The 22,359-nt window shown below is 56.4% G+C and overlaps 1 protein-coding gene and 2 long non-coding RNA genes across 9 annotated transcripts; 2 read left to right on the top strand and 1 right to left on the bottom strand.

The window, feature by feature from the left end:
* Positions 1–563: 563 nt before the first annotated feature.
* On the top strand, positions 564–22,045 carry AMER1 (APC membrane recruitment protein 1). Of its 7 annotated transcripts, none has more exons than XR_008433393.1 (7): positions 564–644; positions 2,317–5,014; positions 9,894–9,943; positions 11,039–11,133; positions 15,657–15,860; positions 18,221–18,357; positions 20,412–22,045. XR_008433393.1 is itself a non-coding variant. In XM_053955597.1 (5 exons), the coding sequence occupies exons 2-4, from the start codon at positions 2,401–2,403 to the stop codon at positions 11,126–11,128; spliced, it is 2,754 nt and encodes a 917-aa protein (XP_053811572.1). In that variant the 5' UTR covers positions 564–644; positions 2,317–2,400; the 3' UTR covers positions 11,129–11,133; positions 12,080–12,248. The 7 variants fall into 7 exon arrangements, 4 of the variants coding, with proteins under 4 accessions (XP_053811572.1, XP_053811571.1, XP_053811570.1 ...); XR_008433394.1 differs by having other exon boundaries at positions 20,396–22,045; XR_008433395.1 differs by lacking the exon at positions 18,221–18,357.
* Positions 6,039–9,795, top strand: LOC128795103 (uncharacterized). The gene is made up of 2 exons (XR_008433396.1): positions 6,039–7,525; positions 7,755–9,795. It is a non-coding gene; the product is annotated as an uncharacterized LOC128795103 (long non-coding RNA).
* LOC128795104 (uncharacterized) lies at positions 14,267–17,565 on the bottom strand. Its single transcript, XR_008433398.1, has 3 exons — positions 17,442–17,565; positions 17,264–17,342; positions 14,267–14,859 (listed from the first exon to the last, which is right to left on the bottom strand). It is a non-coding gene; the product is annotated as an uncharacterized LOC128795104 (long non-coding RNA).
* Positions 22,046–22,359: the final 314 nt, after the last annotated feature.

The following is a 22,359-nucleotide window of genomic DNA, read 5'->3' as shown; positions in this document are numbered from 1 at the left end:
AGCGGCGTGGCGCGGGTGACACGCCCGTGGGTGACACAGCACACGCAGGGAGGTGTCCCACGGCAAACACACCGTGTCACCGCCCCGCCGGTGTCACACACTGTCACACCCCTGGCCCCCGCAGTGCCACAGACCAGGACAGGACAGGACATCCCCCCGTGTCCATGACCACGCGTGGCCCGTGGCTGTCGCTCCAAGGCCACGCCCCGTTCGAGACCACGCCCCCTACAGCGGAGTGACCGCGCCCCCTGTCAATCATACCGCTAACAGGGCCACGCCCTCAGGACGAGGCCACGCCCTGACGCCACGCCTACTCCGCGCCGGGCCACCGGGGTGGACACCGCGGGACGGCCATGGGGGGACACCGTGGGGACCGCGCCCAGCGAGCGGCCACCCCCCTCAGCGTGACCCCGCCCCGTTACATTGGGCCCAATGTGGAGACCGCGCCCTCCCTCACGCAGAGGCCCCGTCCCTCCCCCGCCGCGCCCTGTCAATCACCGCGCCCCGCCCGCCAGGCCCCGCCCCGCCCGTCACGCGGCACCGCCCCTGCCGCCCGCGCCGGGCGGACCCGCGGCCCCGCGCCCCTCGCGCGGCCTGAGGGCTGGGCCGGGGCCGGGGGGTGCCGCGGTGCCGTCGCCCCGCCGGTAAGTGCTGGGTACCGGGCCGGGCCCGGGGCCGCCGCTCCCCGCGCCGCCCCGCCGCGTCCCCGCGGCCGGGCCCGACCCCCCCCCCCCCCCCCCCCCCCCCCGCATTTTCCCGGATACTCCGGAAAGTTTGGGAGCGCGGCGGGGGGAGCGGGGAGGGCCAGCCTGGGTGAGCGGCTCCGTGCGGGGCTGGGCGGACCGGAGGTCCCTGAGGGTCCCCTCTGCGGGTGAAACGCCGCATTTCATTGTTACGGTGCTGCTTTTTGTTGCTTTTAAACCTTATTTTTCATGTTCTTTTGGTCGTGGCTCTATGCCCTCGGTGCCCTTTATTTCCCTTTATTTCATTTTTATTTATTTCATTTTTTATCCTACTCCAGCCTCCCCTCCGCAGCAGTGCCGCGGTGCTGACGTGGAGCTGGAGAGGAATGATTCCCAAAAGGAATTTTTGTAACGCTGGCTCTGTCTCATGCCCTTCCCCGGCTGTTTTCCAGGAGCCCCAGTCCAGGTGCGGGTTTGGGGCCATTTGCCCCCCATTTTCCAGCAGCCCCGCACATGTCCAGGTGCGGGCGTTTCTCCCAGGCCCCTCTCTCCAGAGGCTTTGGAGGCTCCTGGGACTCGTGGTGGGCTCTGGAAAAGCCCAGTTTGCCACTGGGGAGGCGGCTGTGCCAGCCGGCTATGCCCCAGCTGCTGCTTCACCAGTGGGACAGGTGAACGTGAGGAGTTATCAGCAATCCTAGAATTCCAGAATCATGGAATGGGTTGGGTTGGGAGGGACCTTAAAGCTCATCCAGTCCCAGCCGTTCTGAGGGCAGCGATGCCAGATTAATATAGAGGTAAAGCAATCCAGACCTGAGGAATAAAAATAAACCTGGCATTGCAGGTTTGCTGTGGGGCTGCAGGAGCAGAGAGCATTGTTTGGATGTATTTTTAATTTGGGATCTCTGGCTAAACACCTCCGGAAGGTTTCCTTGGCCTTCTGTCAGTCAGAGCTCAGCCTGGGGCATTACAGCTTGGGAGCACATTAGGTTTTTATTGCATTTAATTTCTCCACCCTCACCTCTGCAAAAGAAACATGATTATAATTGTTTTATTTCTGCTGTTCCTGACAGCAATCCAGGGTCAAATTTCAAGCCTACCTCTCTGCTTCTGGGATAATCTGATCAGGGGGTTCACAGTGGGTGTTTTTAAGGCGATTCTCTCTGGCTGGACAGATTATTTTAAAAACAACTGAAATCTTCTACTGAAAAAAGCCAGGATAGTAACCAAAGTGGTTTTTCTCCAGACACGTGCGTGGGGGGGCTGTGTCCTGGTTTGGCCTCCCTCAGGATGCTCTTTGGAGCCTGGCATGAGGCCTGGGAGAGCTGGGAGGAGGTTTGGGAGGTGGTAGCTCTCACTTTAAGGTAGCCAAACCTGGTCACCCTGGAGATGAAAAATCTGGGAAGCTTTAGGGCTTGGAGCGAGGAGGTGCAGGGGTCAGACCTGCCCGTCCCCAGGGATTCTAGCCAAGGGAGATGTGTGGTTTTCCTGCTCTGGCGAACCGCTACATTTAAGCGACATTGGAAGTGGAGGGAGAGCTTGGAGGCTCCTTCAGCTGGTGAGGGAAACTCCGGTGCCTTCAGCTCTGCCCCTTCCGCTGCCGTGTCCTCACCTGTGCCCTCTCCTTGTGCCTCAGGTCGGCGGTGATGTGTCCATCCCTGCGCCCGGAGCGCCACGCTCCCAAAGCCGCTTCCACCTAGATCCAAGCCCGCCCGCTGCCATGGAAACGGGCAGCCCGGAGGAGCGGGACGGAGGGGACCAGAGGCGGCAGGAGGGCGGGGACGCCCCTCCCGACAGCGCCAACGGCTCCGTGGTGGCAGCGGAGCCGCAGCAACCGCCCCCCGGCAAGCTGAGGAAAACGGCCTTCAAGCTGTTCGGGGGCAAGCGCAGCATCTGCACCCTGCCCAGCTTCTTTGGCGGCCGCGGCAAGAAGGGGCTCAGCAAGTGCAAGACCCACGACGGGCTGAGCAGCGCTGCCTGTGACAAGGGCGGTGGGACACGGCCGGACAGCCCCTCGGAGGGCAGCAGAGATGGGCAGCCTGGCCCCCTGCCCGGCTCCTGCAGTGCCCAGCTGGCCATGGACACCGGTGCCAGGGGGGATTTGGGCCAGCAGGACGGCTCTCCCCCGGGGAGTATCGAGGGCTGTGACAAAAAGCCCTCTTTCCCCAGACCCAAAAAAGGGCTGAAAGGATTTTTTAACAGCATCCGGCGCCACCGGAAGAGCAAGGCTGCCGAGAGTGAAAAGGCAGAGCTCCCTGAGTGGAACGGGGACACGGAGGAGGCTGGCAATGCTCCTGGAATGGGAGTGGAGATCCAAGGGGCTGTGGAGGACGGGGGAGCAGGGCCGGTCCCTGAGACCATGGCTGGCCCAGGGGACGCAGGGGGTGACTCCAGCTGTGGTGAGGCCACTGAGCCCATGGGCCCCACAGCTGATGGAGGCACCTCGGAGGGTGACACAATGGCTGTGCCAGGGAATGGGGATGTTCCAGATACAAAATCAGAGGCTGAGGCTGCTGCCTGCGCTGAGTTTGACCGTGAGAGTTTGCTGCTGGCCTTCCACCCTGACTTCATGGACAGTGAGCCTCCCTGCCTGCACTCCGGGGACCTGCTGAGCCTCATGCTAGGGGACGTCACCTCCCTGAAGAGCTTCGACTCCCTGACTGGGTGCGGGGACGACATCGCCGAGCCCGATATCGCCGAGAGCAGCATCTCAGTGGAGCGCAGCCGTGACACCGCCAAACGCAGCTCCTGCCTCGTCACCTACCAGGGCGGCGGCGAGGAGATGGCCATCCCTGAGGAGGCTGACGAGTACCTGCACCAGGTGTGGGACAGCGGCGTGCCGGGGGACAGGAGCTACGGGGCCCAGGTGTCCAGCAGCAGCCTGGAGACACACGCCTCTCACGAGGCCGATGCCCACCCATACATGGGGGATGCCATGGATGGTGTTGAACTCCTGACGCCCCAGAGTGACCAGCAGGAGTCTGCCCCAAACAGTGATGAGGGGTATTATGACTCCACCACGCCAGGGCCGGAGGATGAGGCTGGAGAGGAGCTCAAGAAGGACCGACTGCCCCGGGACAGCTACAGCGGCGATGCACTTTATGAGTTTGACACCCTGATGAGCCCCTCTCATGGGGAGGAATCCCTGTTCGAGGGCCAAGTCCCACGCCAGGGCATCTTCAGCTACTTCATGGACTTCTGCCTCCCTGCGGAGAAGAGCCTGATCCAGCAGATGATGGATCAGAAAAGAGGGCTGATGGAAACTGAAGAAGAGGGGCTTGCAGCCATTCAGAAAGAGCTGCTGTACTGGGAGCTGCAGAGGGAGCCGGTCCTGAAACACCTGGATGTCTCCAGCAAGAAGTGTCCTCGGGAAAAGCAGTGCATTGAATGTAAAACCAGAGCAGCCAGCTCCATTGGCAAGAGTCAGAGTGGCCTTGGGAGTGAGCAGGTGGCCTCGCACACCCCAAGCCGGGCTGTCAATGGCGGGGTTGCAGAGGCTAGGGCTGAAAATCCAGAGTGGAGGGATTTTCCAGGGACTCTGTGTCTGGAAAACGGTTACAACAGCCAAAAAGCCCCCGGAAGTTGCCTTATTCAGCTCACAAAGAACAACCCGGGGTTCGATGCAGACCTGGACTGTGGGATGTTCGGGGACTCCATTCACAGCAGTGGGGCCCCAGCCAAGGCAGGGATGTTCCCTGGGTTCAGGCTGCCGGAGCAGGAGCACGGTGGCGGAGCAGAGCCCACCCCTGGTGAGCCCCAGGTGGGCAGCGAGCCCGAGCATGCCGTGAGCTTCTCTCAGGCTCTGGTGGAGTTCGCCAGCAGCGGGACCCTCTTCTCCAGCCTCTCTGAGAGCCTGGGGAGCTCGGCCTCCAGCTCCTCCTTCACCCAGAACCTCCCTGCCCTCCCTACCATGGTCACCTTTGATGTGGTGGACGTGGAGCAGGATGGGGAAGGGGAGTGTGAGCAGCACCCGGAGCTGACCGTGGGCGAGGACATCGCCGAGGCCTTTGATGATGGCTATGGACAGAAAGAGTCGTTGGCTGAATGTGACGAGAGAATGTCCCTGGGCTTCTCCCCGGGCTCCTTCCAGAGCTGCAACTGGGGGGTGGCCAGCCTGCCCCGCCACCTGCGCCTGCACGGGCTGAGCCCCTCCATGCCCGCGCCGCTCTCTGTGGACCGGAGGAGCCGCTCGCTGGACACGGAGAGCCTGGAGTTTGAGCTGGCCGAGCCACAGGGGGCCCGCAGCGGCCCCCAGCCCTGCCGGCTCTGGGCCAGGCATGAAACTGGCAGGAAGGACTCTGCTGGAGCCAGGAGGAGCAGGAGCAAGGAGGAGGGTGAGCTGGTGGCTCCCGAAGGTGGCTTGAGCTGGCCGGGCCTGCGGCACCTCCAGCACGGCACCGACACGACTCCCGGCGGGATGGAGCTCTGGGACTTCGCTCCGGCTGGCGCTGTGGAGAGCGTCTGGGAGCCATCGGAGCCACCAGACACCGTGTCCCCTTTCCTTCCTCTCTCCCAGGGTGGCATCGGGGAGGCTCTGGAGAGGCGGCCCCAAGAGGCAGAGCTGAGCAGGCACCCGCTCCGGCCCTCCAACCTCCCCCTGCAGCCCGAGGCGAGGTGGGCCCGGGAGACAGCCGGGTCCTTCTGGTTCCACGGGGATGTCCCCAAGCTGTCCCGCTTGTTACCCCTGGGAGAAGCGGAGCTGCCCCCGAGCTTTGGCTTTGCCTGCTCCCTGGAGCACCGTGCCAGGGGCAAACCTGTGGGCATCGCCCAGGGTGTGCCGCAGCATCCCGGAAACAGCAGTGGGGACACCGAGAGCCCAGAATGCTTCACCGAGCCCCTCAAGGGCAGGGCCACCCTGGGGCACGGCAGCTGCCGTGGCACCCTGTGCAATGTCACTGATGCTGAGTAGCTGCAGGAATGTCACCATATCACCCAGCTGAGGGGCTATAGCAATGTCACCGAGGCTGAGTATCTGCAAGAATGTCACTGTCACCAAGCCAAAATGCTGCAGGAATGTCACCATGTCACCATGCTGAGGCTGCTTTGGGCAGGGGTGAAAGGGGAGCAAAGGGAGGGAGAAAACCAGGAACAGTTTGGGGAAGATTTGAGTTTGAGCTGGGCTGATGCTCCTCTCCTGCAGCCATCCGTGGCCTTGCCCCTGTGGATGCTCTGGAGGCAGCTTGGAGCTGCCTCCAGGATTCCTTCATCACCACTGAGGCACTTTCTGGTTTTCCAGCCCTCTCCAACACCAAGTGCAGCAGCAGCCCCTGGCAGAAGCTGGGGATGGACCCATTGCTGGTGTGGCAGACTGGGGTTTGTGCAGGGCTGGGGGAACAGGCCTTGGGCAGACTTCTGTTTTCCTCTTCTGGGTGAAAGGTTTTGGTTCAGACTCACTTTGAATGTCTTCAGCCCGGGCTCAGTGTGGGGAGCTGGGGGGAAGGATGCCGCTTGTTCCAGAGCAAGAATGGGGCAGCTGGAAAGGGGAACTTTGCAGCAACGTTTTTATTTATTGGATTTGTCCTCGCCCCAAAGGGAAGTAGGAGCTTTTGTGTGTGTGCAGATAATGTTCTCCAGGTCTAGTTTCAGTTTGCTCAGAAAGATGTGCTGTCCATGGTGGCCCTTTGAAGAACAAAGTGTTGGTCCCTTCTTTGTTGTGGTCTGTCTTCATGGTGCAGAATTCCTGGTGGAAACCTTTCCCATGCTTTGTCCTGGGCTCCTGGCCTCTCCAGGGCCATGGGGACAGGGATGAGGCCTTTGAAATAAGCTAAATTTGCATCATGCCTGTAGCTGTGAAGTGGCAGATGATGTTACTTTCTCAAAAGGAAGCTTTGTGGCTTTTTAATTTTATTATTTTACGGTTGTTTTCTTTGCATAAACCCACAGGAGGAAAGTTTTGTGTTCCCCAAGGAACACAAAATTTGGGATGGACTGCAGCTACATTGGGCTTCACTCCTCCTGTCTGGAGGGAACAAAAAACGTGGAAGCTGCTGGAGGTTTGGGATTTTTTGCCTCTTTGGAGGAAGGTGGAGGAGGAGCACAGGCTGAGGGGACAGACTCTGTCCTGTGAGCTCCTGTGACATCTGTTCCAGACTCCTGGTCCCCTCTGTGATCCCAAACCCCCTCAGCTCTGATCCAAACCCCCAGTCCATGACACAAAGCTGCTTCCCTGTCCTGTCCAAGATCTGTGTTCTGATTTAATTCCATTACCAGAGATTTTTGTTTCCCCCCACCTCATCGCCCTTCCTCTATTTTTCTTTGCAGCAGAGTTTGTAGCATTCAAAAAAAAAAAAAAAAAATCCCAAAGTGGAAATACTGGAGTTTTGCCACATTTGTGGAGTGAGGGATGGCTCTGCTTGGGCCAGACTCGATTTTCCTGATGAGTCCTGCCCTGCTGGGTCACTCTCCTGCTGCTCTCCTGCTCCACATTGGTGTGGCTCCATCAGCTGCTCCCTGCCATCCCTGGATTTCCAGGCACAAGGAGCTGGTTTGGGTTTGATGGTTTTTTTCCCCCACCAAGCAAAATGAGGTCTTGATATTCCTTTTGAGAAAAGATTCCTCTGCCCTGTCCTTGGATGTCTCGAAGGAGCAGGGAAAGGCAGGGCCAGGCTTGGTTCAGCCTCAGTGTGTGATGTGATTTTCCTGCCGAGGCAGAGCAGATCTATCTGTGCATCCACAGGCTCAAACCTGAATTTTTCCATATTTTCCTGCCAGCCCTGCTGCAGGGAGTTCCACAGGAACCTGCTGTGCCATGGTTCTTTTCCCTCATCCCTCTGGGACACTAGAGAGGATTTCCTGGGACACACCTGGCTCTTGGTGCCACTGTCACACCCGGAGAGGAGAATGTGGTGAGCCAGGGGAAGGTGCCCTCACTGGGAGGTTGTCTCCCCTCATTAGCACAGCTGCTAATGAACATTGGATATCCCTCCCTGGAACAAGGACAGGGCCAGCTCTGTGCCCATCTCACCCCACTCCCAGCACACAAACCACGGGCACACCCTGCTGGGGACACCAGTGGGACATTGTCACCCCCTCATGCCCCTAGTTGGGTTTAATCCCTGTTGTATTTTCTTTCAGCGTCTCACCAAAGGCATCTCGGGGGTTCCAGGCTCTGGAGCTTTGTTCAGCCAAAGTCCTGCTGAGGGCTGGGAATGTCTCGGTGCTAAATGAATGTTCCAAGGTGTCCATAGGATCCTGGGGTTGGGTGTAGGTACGAGGTGGGGAGGTTCAGTGGGAGCAATACAGCCAAGGCTTGGTAATCTGACTTTATACCAAAGGTTTCTCCTGTTAATTCGATGGGAATTCAATGAGGCAAATATCTCTGGAATTCAAATGAGTTTTCCTAACGCAGTTTAGTCACTAATTTGCTGGATTATTGGCAGATTCTGCCCCATTAACCCAAAGAAATTGGAATTTCTAGTGCAGTAATTCAGCCTGTAAATGATCACTGCAGAAGGGATTGGATTTCACTGCCTGCTGAGCCACTCTTCCCCAAAAACCCCACTCGGGATCCATGGGAACAAACCTGGGCTGGAGCTGGGTCAGTCCAACACTGCCTTACCTGAGGAGCTCCCATTTGGGAGTGGTCACTGAGGCTTCTTATGCAAAAGGACTTCCCAACCAGAAACCAGCTGGAAAAGTCAGGAACAGCAGAATGTCCTGCCAGGATATTTAGGAAAAACTTGAGGAATTTGCCTGTTCCTTGCAGGGAAGTGAGGGACTGGGGCTGTGAAGCTGTGATGGAACCACTGCCATTGGGGTCAGCCTGCCAAGAGGTTCTGTGTTCCATTCTGGGGACTTGGGGGTTTTCTTTCTTTTTTTTTTTGTTTTTATACACATAAGAAAATGGTCGATTTTCTCTATTTTTGTATAATTTTGCATTTTATAATCATGGGGAAATTTTACAGACTGTTCTTTTACTTGTGTGTCTTGTCTTTCCAAGCGGTGTGGTTTGCTTTTCCCGTGGATAAAAGGCCATTCCTGCTGCTGCCATGCCTGGATCCCACCCTGCTCCCTGGGAATGTGCTGGGGCCTCTGCCCAGCCCTTCACAAACACACTTTGCACACACTTGAGATGTCCTTAACCCTCCTCTGTCACACTCAGCTGTCCCTTGTTTGCTTTTCAGTGTTGTTTTTAATCTGAATTTGTGGATTTTGGTGATTTCTCCCTCCAACTGTTGTAAACAGCCCATGGGATTCAGCTGAGGCTTTTCCTGCTGTCTGCTGATGTTATTTTATCTAAAATTGGGGCTTTTCTTCAGTCCCTGTGCAGGAGATGCTGTTGGCTGGTGCATGGAAATGCTCTTGGACAGGTTTCCTCTCCCCTTGGTGCTCTCTGGCTGGGCTGGGAGGTAGGATTTTGCCCTGGTGCCTGAGGATTGCTCCTTAAATAAATCTGGGATTAGCAGGGCTCCCCACCTTCTCCTTCCTCCTCCAGGGAGCTCCAGCCTGTGCTCTGCTTCACTGAAATATCTCCCTGGAATGACACTGCCTTGAACTTTGGGATCAGAGGAGAGGAGAGCTGCTGGAATGCTAAAATCCAGTCCAAAGCAGATTTCCCCCCGCTTTTTTCCCTCAGCAGAGGTGGCAATTGTCACTGATTTGGCTCTGCAGAGATTTTTTTTTTTTTTGTCTTCTAATTAATAACTTGTCACCTAATGGTGCTTTTAAAAGTTTTTCTGGATTGGGTTTGCCCCATTCCCCACAGGAATGGACAGGAAGGTTTCATTGAACATTCCTGGGGCACTCAGACCCACCTTCCACATTCCCTCTGCTCTGGAATTCTGAGCTCCCTCCTCTCCAGCTGGGGCCTCCTGCTCTTCTCACCCACATTGAGTCACCCCAAAGCTCCATTTGGGTAAAGTGAGAAATTCAAATCCCAAAAAGCCTCTCAGTTGTAAGGAAATAATGACTTAGCCCTTGTCCTTGGCTGCCCCATCCCGCTGCCAGGCTGGCAGCTCCTCCCAGGTGACCAACCTGGCTGAATTTGGGGTTTTTTTGTTTCCTTCCTGGTCTCATTGCTACTAGTCCTTTCAAGTTTTTAATGTATTGATTGTGTTTTAAAAATGAATGTTCCTTTCACTGAATTCTAATGAATAAACTGCAGATTTTTAGAGAACATTGGATGTCACTGGTGGTTTGGTGGTTTTGTGCTTATTTTATCCTTGATTTAATGTTTTTCTTTCCCTTCCTCTTTGTCTGTTGGTTATTTGCCAGTGAGGTGGAATTTTCCATGGGAGAAGGCAACAGAGACCCTTTGGAACAGGGTAAGGCTCCTCAAATCCTTATTAAATGAACCGTGGAAATTATCCATCCTTTAAGGCTCCAAGGCAGGTTTTCCCTCTTCTCTGGGCTCCAGCAGTGACAGGGAGCAGAGATTCCCTGGCTCTGAGGTGACCCCATCTGGCTGGGACATCCCTGGGATGGCAGAGAAGGGCTGGCAGGGATGGTTTTATCTTGGATCCTGCTGAATGTGTTCCTCAAGTGCCTCCCAGGATTTCCAAACGCATTGGGAAACTCAGGAGAAGAATCTTGCCCTCCCCAGGCAGAAATTGAATTTGTGAGAAGCTGTAATTATCTGGAGAGCCTGATGAGCTGCGCCCTTACTGAGCCCTGGGGAGGCTCTGTCTTTCCTCTCTCCATCCACTGGAGATCCCCGGCCACCCATCAGGCTGGAGGGGCGGGCAAAGCTCTGCCCTGAGGGCTGCGAGCCTCTCCCCCTGCCCCTCGTGCAGTCCCAAACCTCCTTCCACTTTTCCAAACCCTCTCTGGAAATGCTGAGCTTCCACCAGAGCTCCCTCTCTGCTCCCTGGCCCTTCCCCTGTGTTGCACCATGGAGATTTTTCCCAGCCTGGATCCATCCCTGGTTCATTTTAGAATCAAACAGGCTCTGCCCTGGCCACGGGTTCTGCTCCTGGGCCAGCAGACGTGGCTGAGCAGCTGCTGGAAAAGCCTCCCTGTGCCTTCAGATACTTTTCAGGCACCTGAGGAGCTTTTCCAACATCCCAGTGCAAATCTCCTCCCCCTGTGACCCCACAGAGAAGGCTCAGGGCTGCCCCAACCCAGCTCTCCCCTGGAGCAGTGGTTGCTTCTTAGTATTTTTTAATATTTATTGATTAATATGTAATAAATATATAAAATATATAATTACATATATTTATTTTTATATATGTATGCTTTTAAATAGATATGCTTTAAAATATTTTAATATTTATACATAATATGTATTTATATTAAATTATATATAACTACATATATTCATATTTATTTATATATATATATGCTTTTAAATATTTAAATATATATGCTTTTAAGTATTTTTTAATGTTTATTTCACGATATTGTTTTCTGCTGCATTTCAGCTGGGAATAACCCCCCTCATCCCACAGGAAAAGCCTCCAGCAGCTCCCAAAGCTCTGGTGCAGAGGGTGTGGCTGCTCCTTTGGGGTTAAATAAGGTTGGTATGGCCCAGGAGCAGCTTTGACTGTGACACTCGTGTTTGTCACAGCTCTGGTGGCTTTTACCCCAAACTGGAGCTGGGGGAGGGGGCTTGGGGCAGCTCCATCCCTGCTCTGTCCCCAAGAACCCTTCCACGGGAGCCTCCCCAGCGTGGGGACAGCAAGGGACAAAGGCAGCAGCTGGGGCCACCTCTGACAGAGAACAGAGAGGGACCAACATGGGGCAGAGGCCACCAGCCCAGTGCTCCTGTGGGGATGGGGCTCCTGAAAACCCCTGACTGAATTCAGGGAGGGAGAAAGCTGCCCAGGCAGGGCAAGGGCAGAAGGCAGGAGCTGATGGATGAGCTCTGCTGATTTCCCTTCATTTTAAACGTGGGAAGAGTCTGGAAGGCAATCAGCTGGGAAAATGACATGTGGGGCTGGGTCAGCCAAGGCTGGAAAACTCTGCCAGAGGAGCCAAAAAAAAAAAAAAAACCAAACTGTGGAAAGGCTGGGCAGGGGTGAGTGTGCTGTGCCTGGGGGTTCCTGGGTCATGAGCTCAAAATTCAGGCTTCAAACTAGCCCTCTGGAGCTGTGATCCCATCCAGCCTCCCTAGAGCCTGCTGGGCCCTTATCCCAGGCACCCTCTCTGCATCCCAAATGCTTCCTGGCTTAAAGAACATTCCCCAAAGCCCCGGGGTTGCCTTTCCACATCCCACTTTGAGGTCTGAGCCTGCAGAAGCTGCAAGGGCATTTTCTCCGAGGTGCTGGCAAAGCTGGGATTCCCTGGCAGGGGCTGGGGTTATCCAGGGGATCCTGCCTCATGCCTGGGGGTGTTTAATGCCCTGTTTTCCATGGTGCCAGAGGAATATCCCCCTTGGCTGAACCCCCAACTCTGGCAGGGATGGATGCAGGAGATACAGGAGATGGATTTCACCTCCTTCCCCCACCTCCTTCCCACTGCAGCATGTGGCAGTGGAGCGTTGATGATGACGAGGACAGAGGGATCAGCTCTTGGGATGGCCCATCCCACTGGGAACGCTTCAAACCCTCAGCTCTAATTGCCTCCTTGTAAACACAAATTGACTCGTTTGCTGCAAACAAATTCCTGCAGACAAAACCTCCCTGGAAGTTGCTTGTCATCACAGGAATGTATCTCGCACTTTGAAGTGTTTGTTTTTTTTTTCCTCCTTTTTTCTCCAAAGTGATTTGAAAAGCACCGACACAAAAACTTTGCTCTGTGAGGGAACATGAGAGGTTTGTGGTACTGCCAGGGTCCTCAGGCTCCTGTGCCCAGAGACTGCAGGGAACAGCTCTGCCATGGCCTGGTGACCTTTGTGTCACCTGTCACCCCTGGGACAACTGGCTTAGTTCCTTCCCTATTTCCATGGATCGAGTGGAGCTTGTTCATCCCATCCCATCCCATCCCATCCCATCCCATCCATCCATCCCATCCCATCCATCCATCCCATCCCATCCCATCCCACCCCCACCTGATTTTGTGGGGTCAGCTCCCACCTGGTGGCTCCCACCAGGTCAGCACAGCCAGGGACAGCCCTGGGACACCTGTCTGGGATACCTGTCCTGGGGACACAGCAATGCCCCCACCTCACCGTTTTTGGGGGTTCCTGGGGGTTCCCCAGCTCAGCCCAAGGTCCAACCCCCCAGGGCAGGCACCAGCCCGGGTGCCACATCCCCACAGTCGCTCCATGCTGGAGGATTATTTCTAATCCCTCTATTTTTAGAACAATGCTGAAATCTGTTTAATGCTGGAGGGATTTGGGAAAGAAAAAGACAAACAACAAAGAAAGAAGAGATTTTCTTTCTAATGCAGGAGCTGTCAGTGAACGTTTTTTTTTTTTTGGTTTTTTTTTTATTTTGGTTTTATTGGAGGGTGTCTCTTTGTTGAGTCGTATTTGTCTGTCAGAAGGGAGGAGGGAAGGAGGAATTGAGCCGTAAGGAAAAGCTCTGAGGGGTTGTCCTGGCTGTTCTGGGCATGGAAAATTTCACAGCAGCAGTAGCTGCAGGACCAGGTCATCCTGCTCCCCAAAATCTGGAGCTGGCCAGGCTTTCCCCAGGCAGGGGGATCCCGGGTGGGGCAGACACTGAGCTCAGAGCAGTCCACGCATGGAAAGGAGCAGAAGAGGACCTGGGAGAGCTCAGCTTTTGGGAATATCCTTTGGCAACACCGAGGGGAGGGGCTGCAGGGGCTGGGGACCGTCCCCTGCCGACCCTGAAGGGCCTTGGTAACCGAGTGCCAGCTCTGGGCAGGGATTGCAGCCGTCTGCGGGAAATTTGGGGCAGTTTTGGTGCTGGGCTGACCTCTAAGGGACAGCTCCGATATTGCAGCTCATGGAATCCCAGAATCTCAGAAGGGCTTGCATTAGAAAAACCTTAAAGCCCATCCAAGGGCAGGGACCCCTTCCCCTATCCCAGGCTGCTCCAAGCCCCAGTGTCCAACCCGGCCTTGGGCACTGCCAGGGATCCAGGGGCAGCCCCAGCTGCTCTGGGCACCCTGGGCCAGGGCCTGCCCACCCTCCCAGGGAACAACTCCTTCCCAATATGCCATCTAAATCTCTCCTCTTTTAGTTAAAACTGTTCCCCTTTGTTCTGTTATTATGCCCAGTGCTAACCTGGGTCTCCTCAAAGTTCCCCTGAGGCAGCCTGGGTCCCTGGAGCACTTTTTGGGGACATGACAGGGGAAACATGGAGATGAACCAGAGCTTCACATTCCCTCAGTGCCCTGAGCCTTCAGCAACAACAGCTCCGAGTCACAACCCAGTGTGAGGGGTCTGTGACACCCTGGGGACAGACTGGGAGGACAGGAGCTGCCAGGGAGCAGGGATGGATGGGATATTGGGATACTGGGAATTAGGAATTGTTCCCTGGCAGGGTGGGCAGGCCCTGGCACAGGGTGCCCAGAGCAGCTGGGGCTGCCCCTGGATCCCTGGCAGTGCCCAAGGCCAGGCTGGACACTGGGGCTTGGAGCAGCCTGGGACAGTGGAAGGTGTCCTTGCCGTGGCAGGGGTGGCACTGGATGGGCTTTAAGGTCCCTTCCAACCCAAATCAGTCATTCTGTGACCCTGGAGGGGTTTGGTGGCTTTGGTGCCACCTGAATTGGCACCTGGCTGTGAGGGGACTGCAGGTGCTGGGAGCTGTGGGGGTTTGTGGGGTCTCACACCATGAGGGGACCCTGGGTGCCAAATCTTTGTGTCTCCACAGGGACTGGGACCCAGGCAGGCACAGCCAGCACTGCAGCATGCCCAGGCTCCAGTGGCACCCCTGAGCCATAGTGCCATGCCCCAGGGATGGGCACTTTGGGTCGCTGCCTTTGGGAGGAGAGCTGCAAAGCTGTGCTGTGTTACAGCCCCTCACACCCACACTGCTGCCCCCGTCCCACAGCACAGCTGCTCTATTCTCTTTGGGATGGTTTCATTTTGTTGTCTTTTTCTCTCCTCTGGAGTCTGCTGAAGGTTGGGTTCTGATGCAGAGCCGGTGGCAGCTCCCGCTGGGATGGGGGAATATTATCCCACCCCAAACCCCATCGTGGGCACCACAGGCCCCACTGAACCCCACTCCCCTCCTCCCAGTCCCACCAGTCTGGAACTGGGAGTGTGTGGAAACAGCCCAACGTCCAGGCAGGAAAGTTTGGATTCCCTGGCTGCCCTGGGACATCCCGGAGTGGAAGCAGGACAGGAGCTGCCGTCTGCCAGGCACCAGCTTCTCGTGTTTCCTCCCTTTCCGTGCTGCCAATAAAAGAGAAAATCCTGTTTTCCAAAGGAGGGCGGGCTGGGACACGGAGTGCCTGAGGCAGAGTGGGCTTGGCATGGATGGGAGGGAACTCCGAGGGACTGGAAAATCAGAACGAGGATTTGATATCCGAGCACTGCCCGCGGTGAATGAGGGATTGTTCCAAGCAGAAACTTCCCAAAACGCCCCACCCCAATAACTGAGGGGCTGAGTTCCTCAAGAAACTGCTGGAGGAGGCCATGGAGCCCCTCTGGAGCTGGGCTGGGAGAGCTAGGGGTGCTCACCTGGAGAGGAGAAGGCTCCAGGGAGAGCTCAGAGCCCCTGCCAGGGCCTGAGGGGCTCCAGGAGAGCTGGAGAGGGATTTGGGGTTTTAAGCACTGGTTCCAGAGCAGGAAGCAGTGATGGAAATCCCCCTTGGGCTCTGCAGGGCTGGGAAAGTCGCTGGTGTGAAGGTCAGGATTGTCTGGATGGGACCTGGAGCCTCCATGGGAGCCCTGGGAGTGATTTATAGGAAGCATCTCCGAGATGAAGGAATGCCAAAGGCAAAGGAGACTCAAATTTGATTAAAAAGTGATCAAGGCTGAGTGAAAAACAGGAGTAGAGGAAAGAATTCCTACAGGATAAACAGAAGGAGTTCCCTGCAGGGTCAGCTTGGGGAAAGGGCTTGAGCCCCTGTGAGGGCCGCTGAGAGCCACAAAGACCCCAACAGTGGCCAGGCTCTCCCTGAGCCCCAGCTTCCATCAATCCATCCTTTTTTTGCTCATGGCATCTCTCTCTTCCTCCTTCCCCACAGGATGCCTTTGGAGCCAGCAGCATGGCCAGCCCTGAGCAGCCTCACCTGGACCACATCCACAGAGCCAGGAGCACATTTCAGCCCAGCCCGGCTCTCCCTGGGCTCCAGAGCCCCTGGATGATTGATTCCCAGCCCGGTGTGAAGCTGCCTCATCCTCACTGGTGTACCCTGCTTGGCCTGGGCCACCTTCCTTGTCCTGCTCAGGTACTGTGGGGCCAGTGCTGGGGGTGTCACCTCTGCTGCCCTCCAATGTCCCTTGGTGTCACCCCTGCTGCCCTCCAGTGTCCCCAAAAGCCCCTGAGGGCTGTCCTAGGGCCAGGCCAGCCTGGAGCAGGGATATCACAAGGGCAGGAGGGTGCCCCAACCCTTCCCAGAGGCCCCCGACCCTGGCTCCCTCCTCTTCTCCCCCCTTTGGGCAAGCACAGGAAGCATTCCTGGGCACTACCTGGCATGTCCCAAAGGTGGGCAGTGATTTTCCACCTCCCTTTCCCTGCTCCCTCTGCTCCCTGTGGGATTTCTCCTTCAGTCACTTCTCACAAGTTTGGCTCCGCTCTGATTTTTTGTTTTTCCCTTGGGAATACCCCACCCACCACAGAGGGGCTTTGGAACCTGCTCCTTCTGGAGCTGTGCTGGGAGCCTCTCCAGCCCCTCTGGGAGCTGGGCCTGCCTCCCTGCTGGGACAGATCTGCTGGGACCAACCCCACTGGGGCCAACCCCATCTGGGTGTCCATGCTGAGGGCTCGGTGCTGGGAAGAATGGTGTTTCCTCCCACAAACCCAGGTGAGACTGGGCACAACTCGTGTGGCAGCTCCCACACGTGTTTCCAGCACCTCTGAGAACCTTCCTCCTCCTCCTCCTGCTCCGGTCACTGCCGTGGGACAGTGACGTGTGAGGCTGTTCTAGCTTTGATCTGGAGGTTTGTTCTGTTTGATCTGAGCTGTTTGATCTGATTCCTCCCCCCATACTCTGCTGCAGATTTCCCCGTGCTTTTGTGCAACCCAGGGAAGTTATTCCGTGTGCACATGAACAGCCTGCCAAGGATGTGCTGTTATCTCCCATCTCCTTTTTGGATAAACTATTTGTTTATGATAATAAGGTACCTCTTGGTGTGAAACCAGGGGGAAAAAGTAAAATCTGGAAGTGAGCCAGGCCCAGGGAGGGAGGAGTGCTACTTTCTGTTGTTGTGTCTTCCAAAACAGCCCCAAGAGCCAGTCTAGAACAGAAAACTCCCCGGTGTGTGCCTGTAGATTTTCATCAAGGTGACACTCGGAGCTGGGAAGTGCCAATGTTTGAGTGCCTGGAGCAAAGCTGGATTTTGCTGCTCCTATTCCACATCCCAAATGTGTCTCCTGCCCTCGTGGGGTGCTGGTTTTGCTGGGTATCTCCCTGCTCAGATGCCTTGGGAAGGATGGCACAGCTCGGCTTCTCTGGGCTGCCACCTGCCCCAGCTCCGAGGCCCCTCTGAGGATGGGGTTGCACTTTGCTGAGCTCCAGGTGAGAAAATCCCCCAGTTTTGACCCAAAGCAGCATCAGCTTAGGTGTTTCTGAAGGCTGGAGCAAACTGCAGCTCTGCAGGGCCCTTCCCTGGCTGGAGCAAGGATGGATACCTTGGGAATATTTTTGCTTTCACACAGCATCCTCAGCTCCTTGTTCTGGGAATTCTGAGGCTCCTGAGACACCTGTGCCCTGGGGGAAGGGGAGGCAATGAGATCTGGGACGTTGGTTCATCCAGGGGGAGGTTCATTTCCATTCCTCTGCTTTTCCATTAAACAAAAACTGCCCTACCATTTTCTGGCATCTGGGTCTAGGGGGACACGGAGCTCTGTGGAGCAGGAGAGCTGCAGTGGCCACAGAACAGAGGCTGTGACCAGGAATTTTCGGGACTGGGTTGATTTATGGACATGACACCACAGCAAGGAATTGTGCAGTCAAGGTTGCCAAGGGTGTTGTTTGTGCCTCGGGGTGTGTCAGCCACCACAGCTCCACCCTGGAGGGGCTGGATCTCCCCCCTGGCTGGGGTGAGAGGGACCTGGGGGAATGGGGATGATTCCTGTGAGGAACCACTGAGGGAGCTGAGGGTGTTTATCCTGGAGAAAAGGAGACTCAGGGGTGACCTCAGCACTCTCCATAGCTCCTGAAAGGTGGCTGTGCTCAGGTGGGGTTGGGCTCTTTCTCCAGGCAGCACTGACAGAACCAGAGGACACAGCCTCAAGCTGCACCATGGGAAATACAGGTTGGATATCAGGAAAAGGTTTTTACAGAAAGTTCTGGAATGGCTGCCCAGGGAGGTGGTGGAGTCCCCATCCCTGGGTGTGTTTAACAAAGCCTGGATGTGGCACTGGGTGCCAGGGTTCAGTTGGGGTGTTGGGGCTGGGTTGGACTTGATGATCTTGAAGGTCTCTTCCAACCCAGTGGTTATGGGGATGGGATGGAATGGGATGGGATAACCATCCTGTTGGATGAGGGAGCTCCTGCAGCCACCCCGGATACTCCTGGGGCAGCTTAGCAGCTCCCTTCCTCCACAAGTCTTTCCTGGGGATTGTGGCTCCATCTCCCTATTCCAGGAGGAGCTGCCAGGACTCCAGGAAACCCTTCCAAGGTCTGGCTGGGAGTGGTCGTGCTGCCGCTGTGGTGTTTGAGAGTTTGCTCAGGGGAGAGCCAGGGCTGGAAGCTGCGGGGCAGGAACCTCCCCAAACACGAGGTACAGGATTTGCAGAGGGTATTTGGCAGCTGAGGGTGCTTTCCAAGGTGGGTGGGAGACTCCCCATTGCTCTAAAGGCTTTTATTTGAAATTAGGTGTTTTCTGCATTGTGGGTTTTACCTCCAGAAGCACCTCCAGGGCAGCAGTAGGTGAAACTCCATGGTTTCAGAGTAGGCTGGGTAAATAAAATTATTTCTTTCATGCTGCAGTATTTTTCAGGGTACTGGGACGCTCCGTTCTTCCCTCTTTTCCCTGCTGGAGCTGCACCACTGCAGAGCCCACGGATATTATGGATCCTTGGGGGATGTTTCTGGGGCATCCAGAGATGAAAGGGCTCTTTGCCAGCATTCCACTGTGTTTGCCACCTGTCTGCAGCTTCCCCGGAGCTGGCCGTGCCCTTGTCCTGAGCCCCCGGTGTGCCCGGGACAGTCCAGGAGCTGTCCCGGGGTGTCCCGGTGGCTCTGCCCGGATCCCGGCGCTGCTCCAGAGGCAGAGCGTGAGTCAGGCTGCAGAAATCTGCCCGGGGCTGCTCCCGGCTCCTGCCTTTGGAGACCGTGCCCATCTGCAGCGAGCACGCTGCGACTGGTTCGGGCAGAGCCGCTCAACTGGGGGAATGGTTTGGCACCCCCAGCACAGGGAGCGGGGCTGGGGAGAGCCCTGGGGGCTCCTGCTCGGGCTGCCCCTGCTGCTTCCAGCTCTAATCCCAGCCCGGCTAACGGGGGTGGTCCCACAAACGCCATCCCCTGTCCTGGAGGCTTTGGGATGAGCTGTGGCAGGAGTGTGTCCCTGGAGAAATGTGTCCTCACAGGAAGGGCAGCAAAGGATGGACACCGAGGTGGGGAAATGGGGCTTTGGGTCCCCTCGTGTCGCTGAAGGGTGACTTTGGCTGCCCCCTCTGTGCTCATTCTGCCCAGCTCCCAGCACCATTTGCTTTGCCAAGACAGGAGAGCACAGCTTCCTGCTCCCCAGAGAGAAACGAGTGAGATTGCAGGAGATTGATGTTGAAAATGCCATTCCCAGAATCCCGGGCTGGGGAAGCAGGGAAAACATGGGTGCTGCCCTGATCTTCCCTCGATGCTGTTCTCCTGAGACATGTTTGCAAGGCACCTGCAGAGATGTGGTTTAGAGAGTGGATCCCACCAGGAGCAGCCCCTCCTGGGCACGGAGGGGTGTCAGGGCAGGCACTGGGCTCCTGGAGCCCCAGCCATGGCTCTCATCCACCCTGTGCTATTAATAACTCCCTGTGAGGCTGCCAGGCCGGAGGAAACGGAGGAAATGAAGTTAATACATGGAAATGTTTCCTTGTTTTCCCACTTGCTGCTCAGGGCCGGCCTGTTGCTCCCTGTCACTGCTGTCCAGCCCGGGTTGTGCCTAGGCTCAGGGGCTGGGTGGTGCTTCTGAGAGAACCCAGTTGGAGAAGCGTTGAGGAATGCAGATTCTGGGGATACAGGAGGGAGAAGGAGTGTTAGGTGTGTCAGAGCTGCTTAGAAACAGGGAGAGGGCTGTTCCTTGGGGTGAAGGGGGGAAGAGATGCCTTTCCTGGGGGATTTGGGGCCAGTCCTGTGCGGGATGTGGAGCCTGGAGAAGGAGGCCGGGGCGATGCTCCGTGACTCAGCCCCGTTGCCCTTCCCACGCCGGCAAGTCCCTTCCTGCAGCACCGGCACGGGCTGGGCCCTGCTCTGCCCAGGCCAAACCCCCGCAGCCCCCTTCCCACCTCTCGGGTTATTCCTGCCCTTCTGCAGGTGCATGCTGTCCCGGGGATGGTGTCCCGAGGGGATGCTGCTGTCCCCGGGGGATGCCGCAGTCCCGGGAATGGTTTCCTGGGGACTGCCGCAGTCCCCGGGGGGATGTCGCTGTAGCCCCGGCTCTGACCTCGAGGCTTCACCTCGGCAAGGAGCAGCTTCTCCCGCAGATCCCAAAGCCTGTGGCAGGGCAGAGCATGGCTCGGCCTCTCCTCGGCGTGGGGTGGATTTGGGGGATGTGCTAACTCCTACTGCTGTTTGTTGTTCGCTCCTCTGCCGGTTGGTTTCTCTCTAAGACAAGATCCTCCTCAGCGCTTTCCTGGGTGGAGCAAAGCCGAAGGATGGAGCTGGAGCCAAGGACACGCTCTGGGATGGAAGGAGACCCCTGCGGTGGGTGCACCACACGAAGAAACCTCCACAGATGGAGCAGCACATCAGTCCTGCAAAGCCAGGCAAGAGAAACGGGGACACCAAGAAACACATCCTGCAAATTCTCTGCTGAGTTATGGAAAACCAGCCAGGAACGGCAGCCAGGAAGGATCTCCTGGAGGCAGAGCAGCTCCAGGGATGTGCCCCACGCTCAGCTCTCACTTTGGGGGGCTCACCCTTTCCTCCAGGTTTCCCTCCCTGAGTTGACTTCCTGCCGTGGTTTGCCACCGCCGGGCTCTGGCCGTGTGGGTGATGCTGAGGCAGCTCCTGTTGGTCCAGGAATGTACTCCCAGGCTCCTTCCCCTCCCTAAAAATTACCCCTGCAGAGAAGGGATAAGCAAAGCCCAGGGCAAGGACAGGAGTCACGAGTGGATTAACACGGGGGGGGGGGATGCAGGAGCACAATGAGCCCTCATTACAGCACCCATTAATGAGCAGCTTTGGTAATGAGCTGAGCTTTTCTCTGCCCCATCCTGCAGCCACTAAAACGTTAGAAGGAGGAAGAACCAGTCTCTATCTCCTGATGTGGGTAGGCCTGCCTTGCCTTATCTTATCTTAGGGAAACCAAGCCCTGGGTGATGGGTGCCAATGCCGGGGTGAGGGCACCCATTCCCTGCCCGGGCCGGGGGCTGGAGCCAAAGGGCTGAGCTTTATTTAAAACGAGGACTAAATCTGCTGCTGGGCCCTGGAATGTGTGTGCAGCCCACTGTCCCTCACCTGGCATCACACCGGTGGTGCCTAAAGCTGTCCCCATCCATGCCCCGAGCTTGTCAGGGCCACCACACCTGGCCCATGGGCCACTTGATGAATTAATTGGAGGCTCTGAAGGTGGCTGTTGGGCTAAGGCACACTGTGCCTGCCTCCTTTGAGCCCACACACCAGGAGCACCTGAATTTAAGCCTCCCCTGCCCAGTTAGAGGCGTTTGTCCATCCTGAGAGCCAGGAGGAACACTAGAAACACAGCGAGTTGGGAAACTGCCTGGTTTTAGGAGGCCATGCTTGGGTTTGACTCCCAGGTGGGATGGGGGGTATTTCTCTCTCGTGTGGTGTGGTGGGGGCTGGAGGAAGTTCCTGGGATTCCCTACCTGGATCAGGACATGCTACCAGCTGCTAGCCAGGCAAAGCTCAGCCTGTGCCCACCTGGGAGGTCAGATTTGATGCCCAGCTCTGGTGGGAGGGTGCTGGGCCCTGCCTCAGCTCAAACGGTTTGAACTGAATGTAATAGAAAATGAAAGGAGACAGGAAACCGCTGGGACCTAATAAAGGTGAAAGGTTAGGAATATATTGGGAGTATGGAAGTGCTGAGCCCTTCTGGGCAGGGAAAGGAGCCTGCAGCACCTGGTCCGAATTAAAAATGAGGATTAAGGAGTCTGTGAGCTTGTGTTGTCATGGATTTCAGGGCACCCATCACTGCGAGAGTGGCAGGGACTGCAGGTGATGGGATGGGGTGACACTGTGGGTCCCTGCCCTGGATACCTACCAGGAGAAGCTTATCAAGACCCATTTTTATCAGCCTGGGTGTTTTGTGAGCCACTCCTGACCCAACCCAGCCATGAATCTGAACCCCTGCAGAAGCCTGAGGTCTCCTGGCCAAGGCAGCTGCGGTTCAGTAGGGCTGAGCTCCTCACAGGCACCCCAACAGGGAGTGGTGGGGATGTCTTAATCACATTTAATCACATTTTCTGACTCCTCCATCACTACAGAAACGTTGTTTGGGTTTCCAAGAGGATGCTAATTCCTTATCACTTTTGTTTTGTGTTTTTTGCACTTCAGAGATATTTTAGGAGCCGCGTTTGGCTGGCTCTGTGGGGGTTATGCCCTTGGATGGCTC

Source organism: Vidua chalybeata, chromosome 14 (assembly GCF_026979565.1).
Source record: "Vidua chalybeata isolate OUT-0048 chromosome 14, bVidCha1 merged haplotype, whole genome shotgun sequence".
In the NCBI taxonomy this organism is placed as follows: domain Eukaryota; kingdom Metazoa; phylum Chordata; class Aves; order Passeriformes; family Viduidae; genus Vidua; species Vidua chalybeata.
This window is presented reverse-complemented; position numbering and strand designations above follow the sequence as displayed.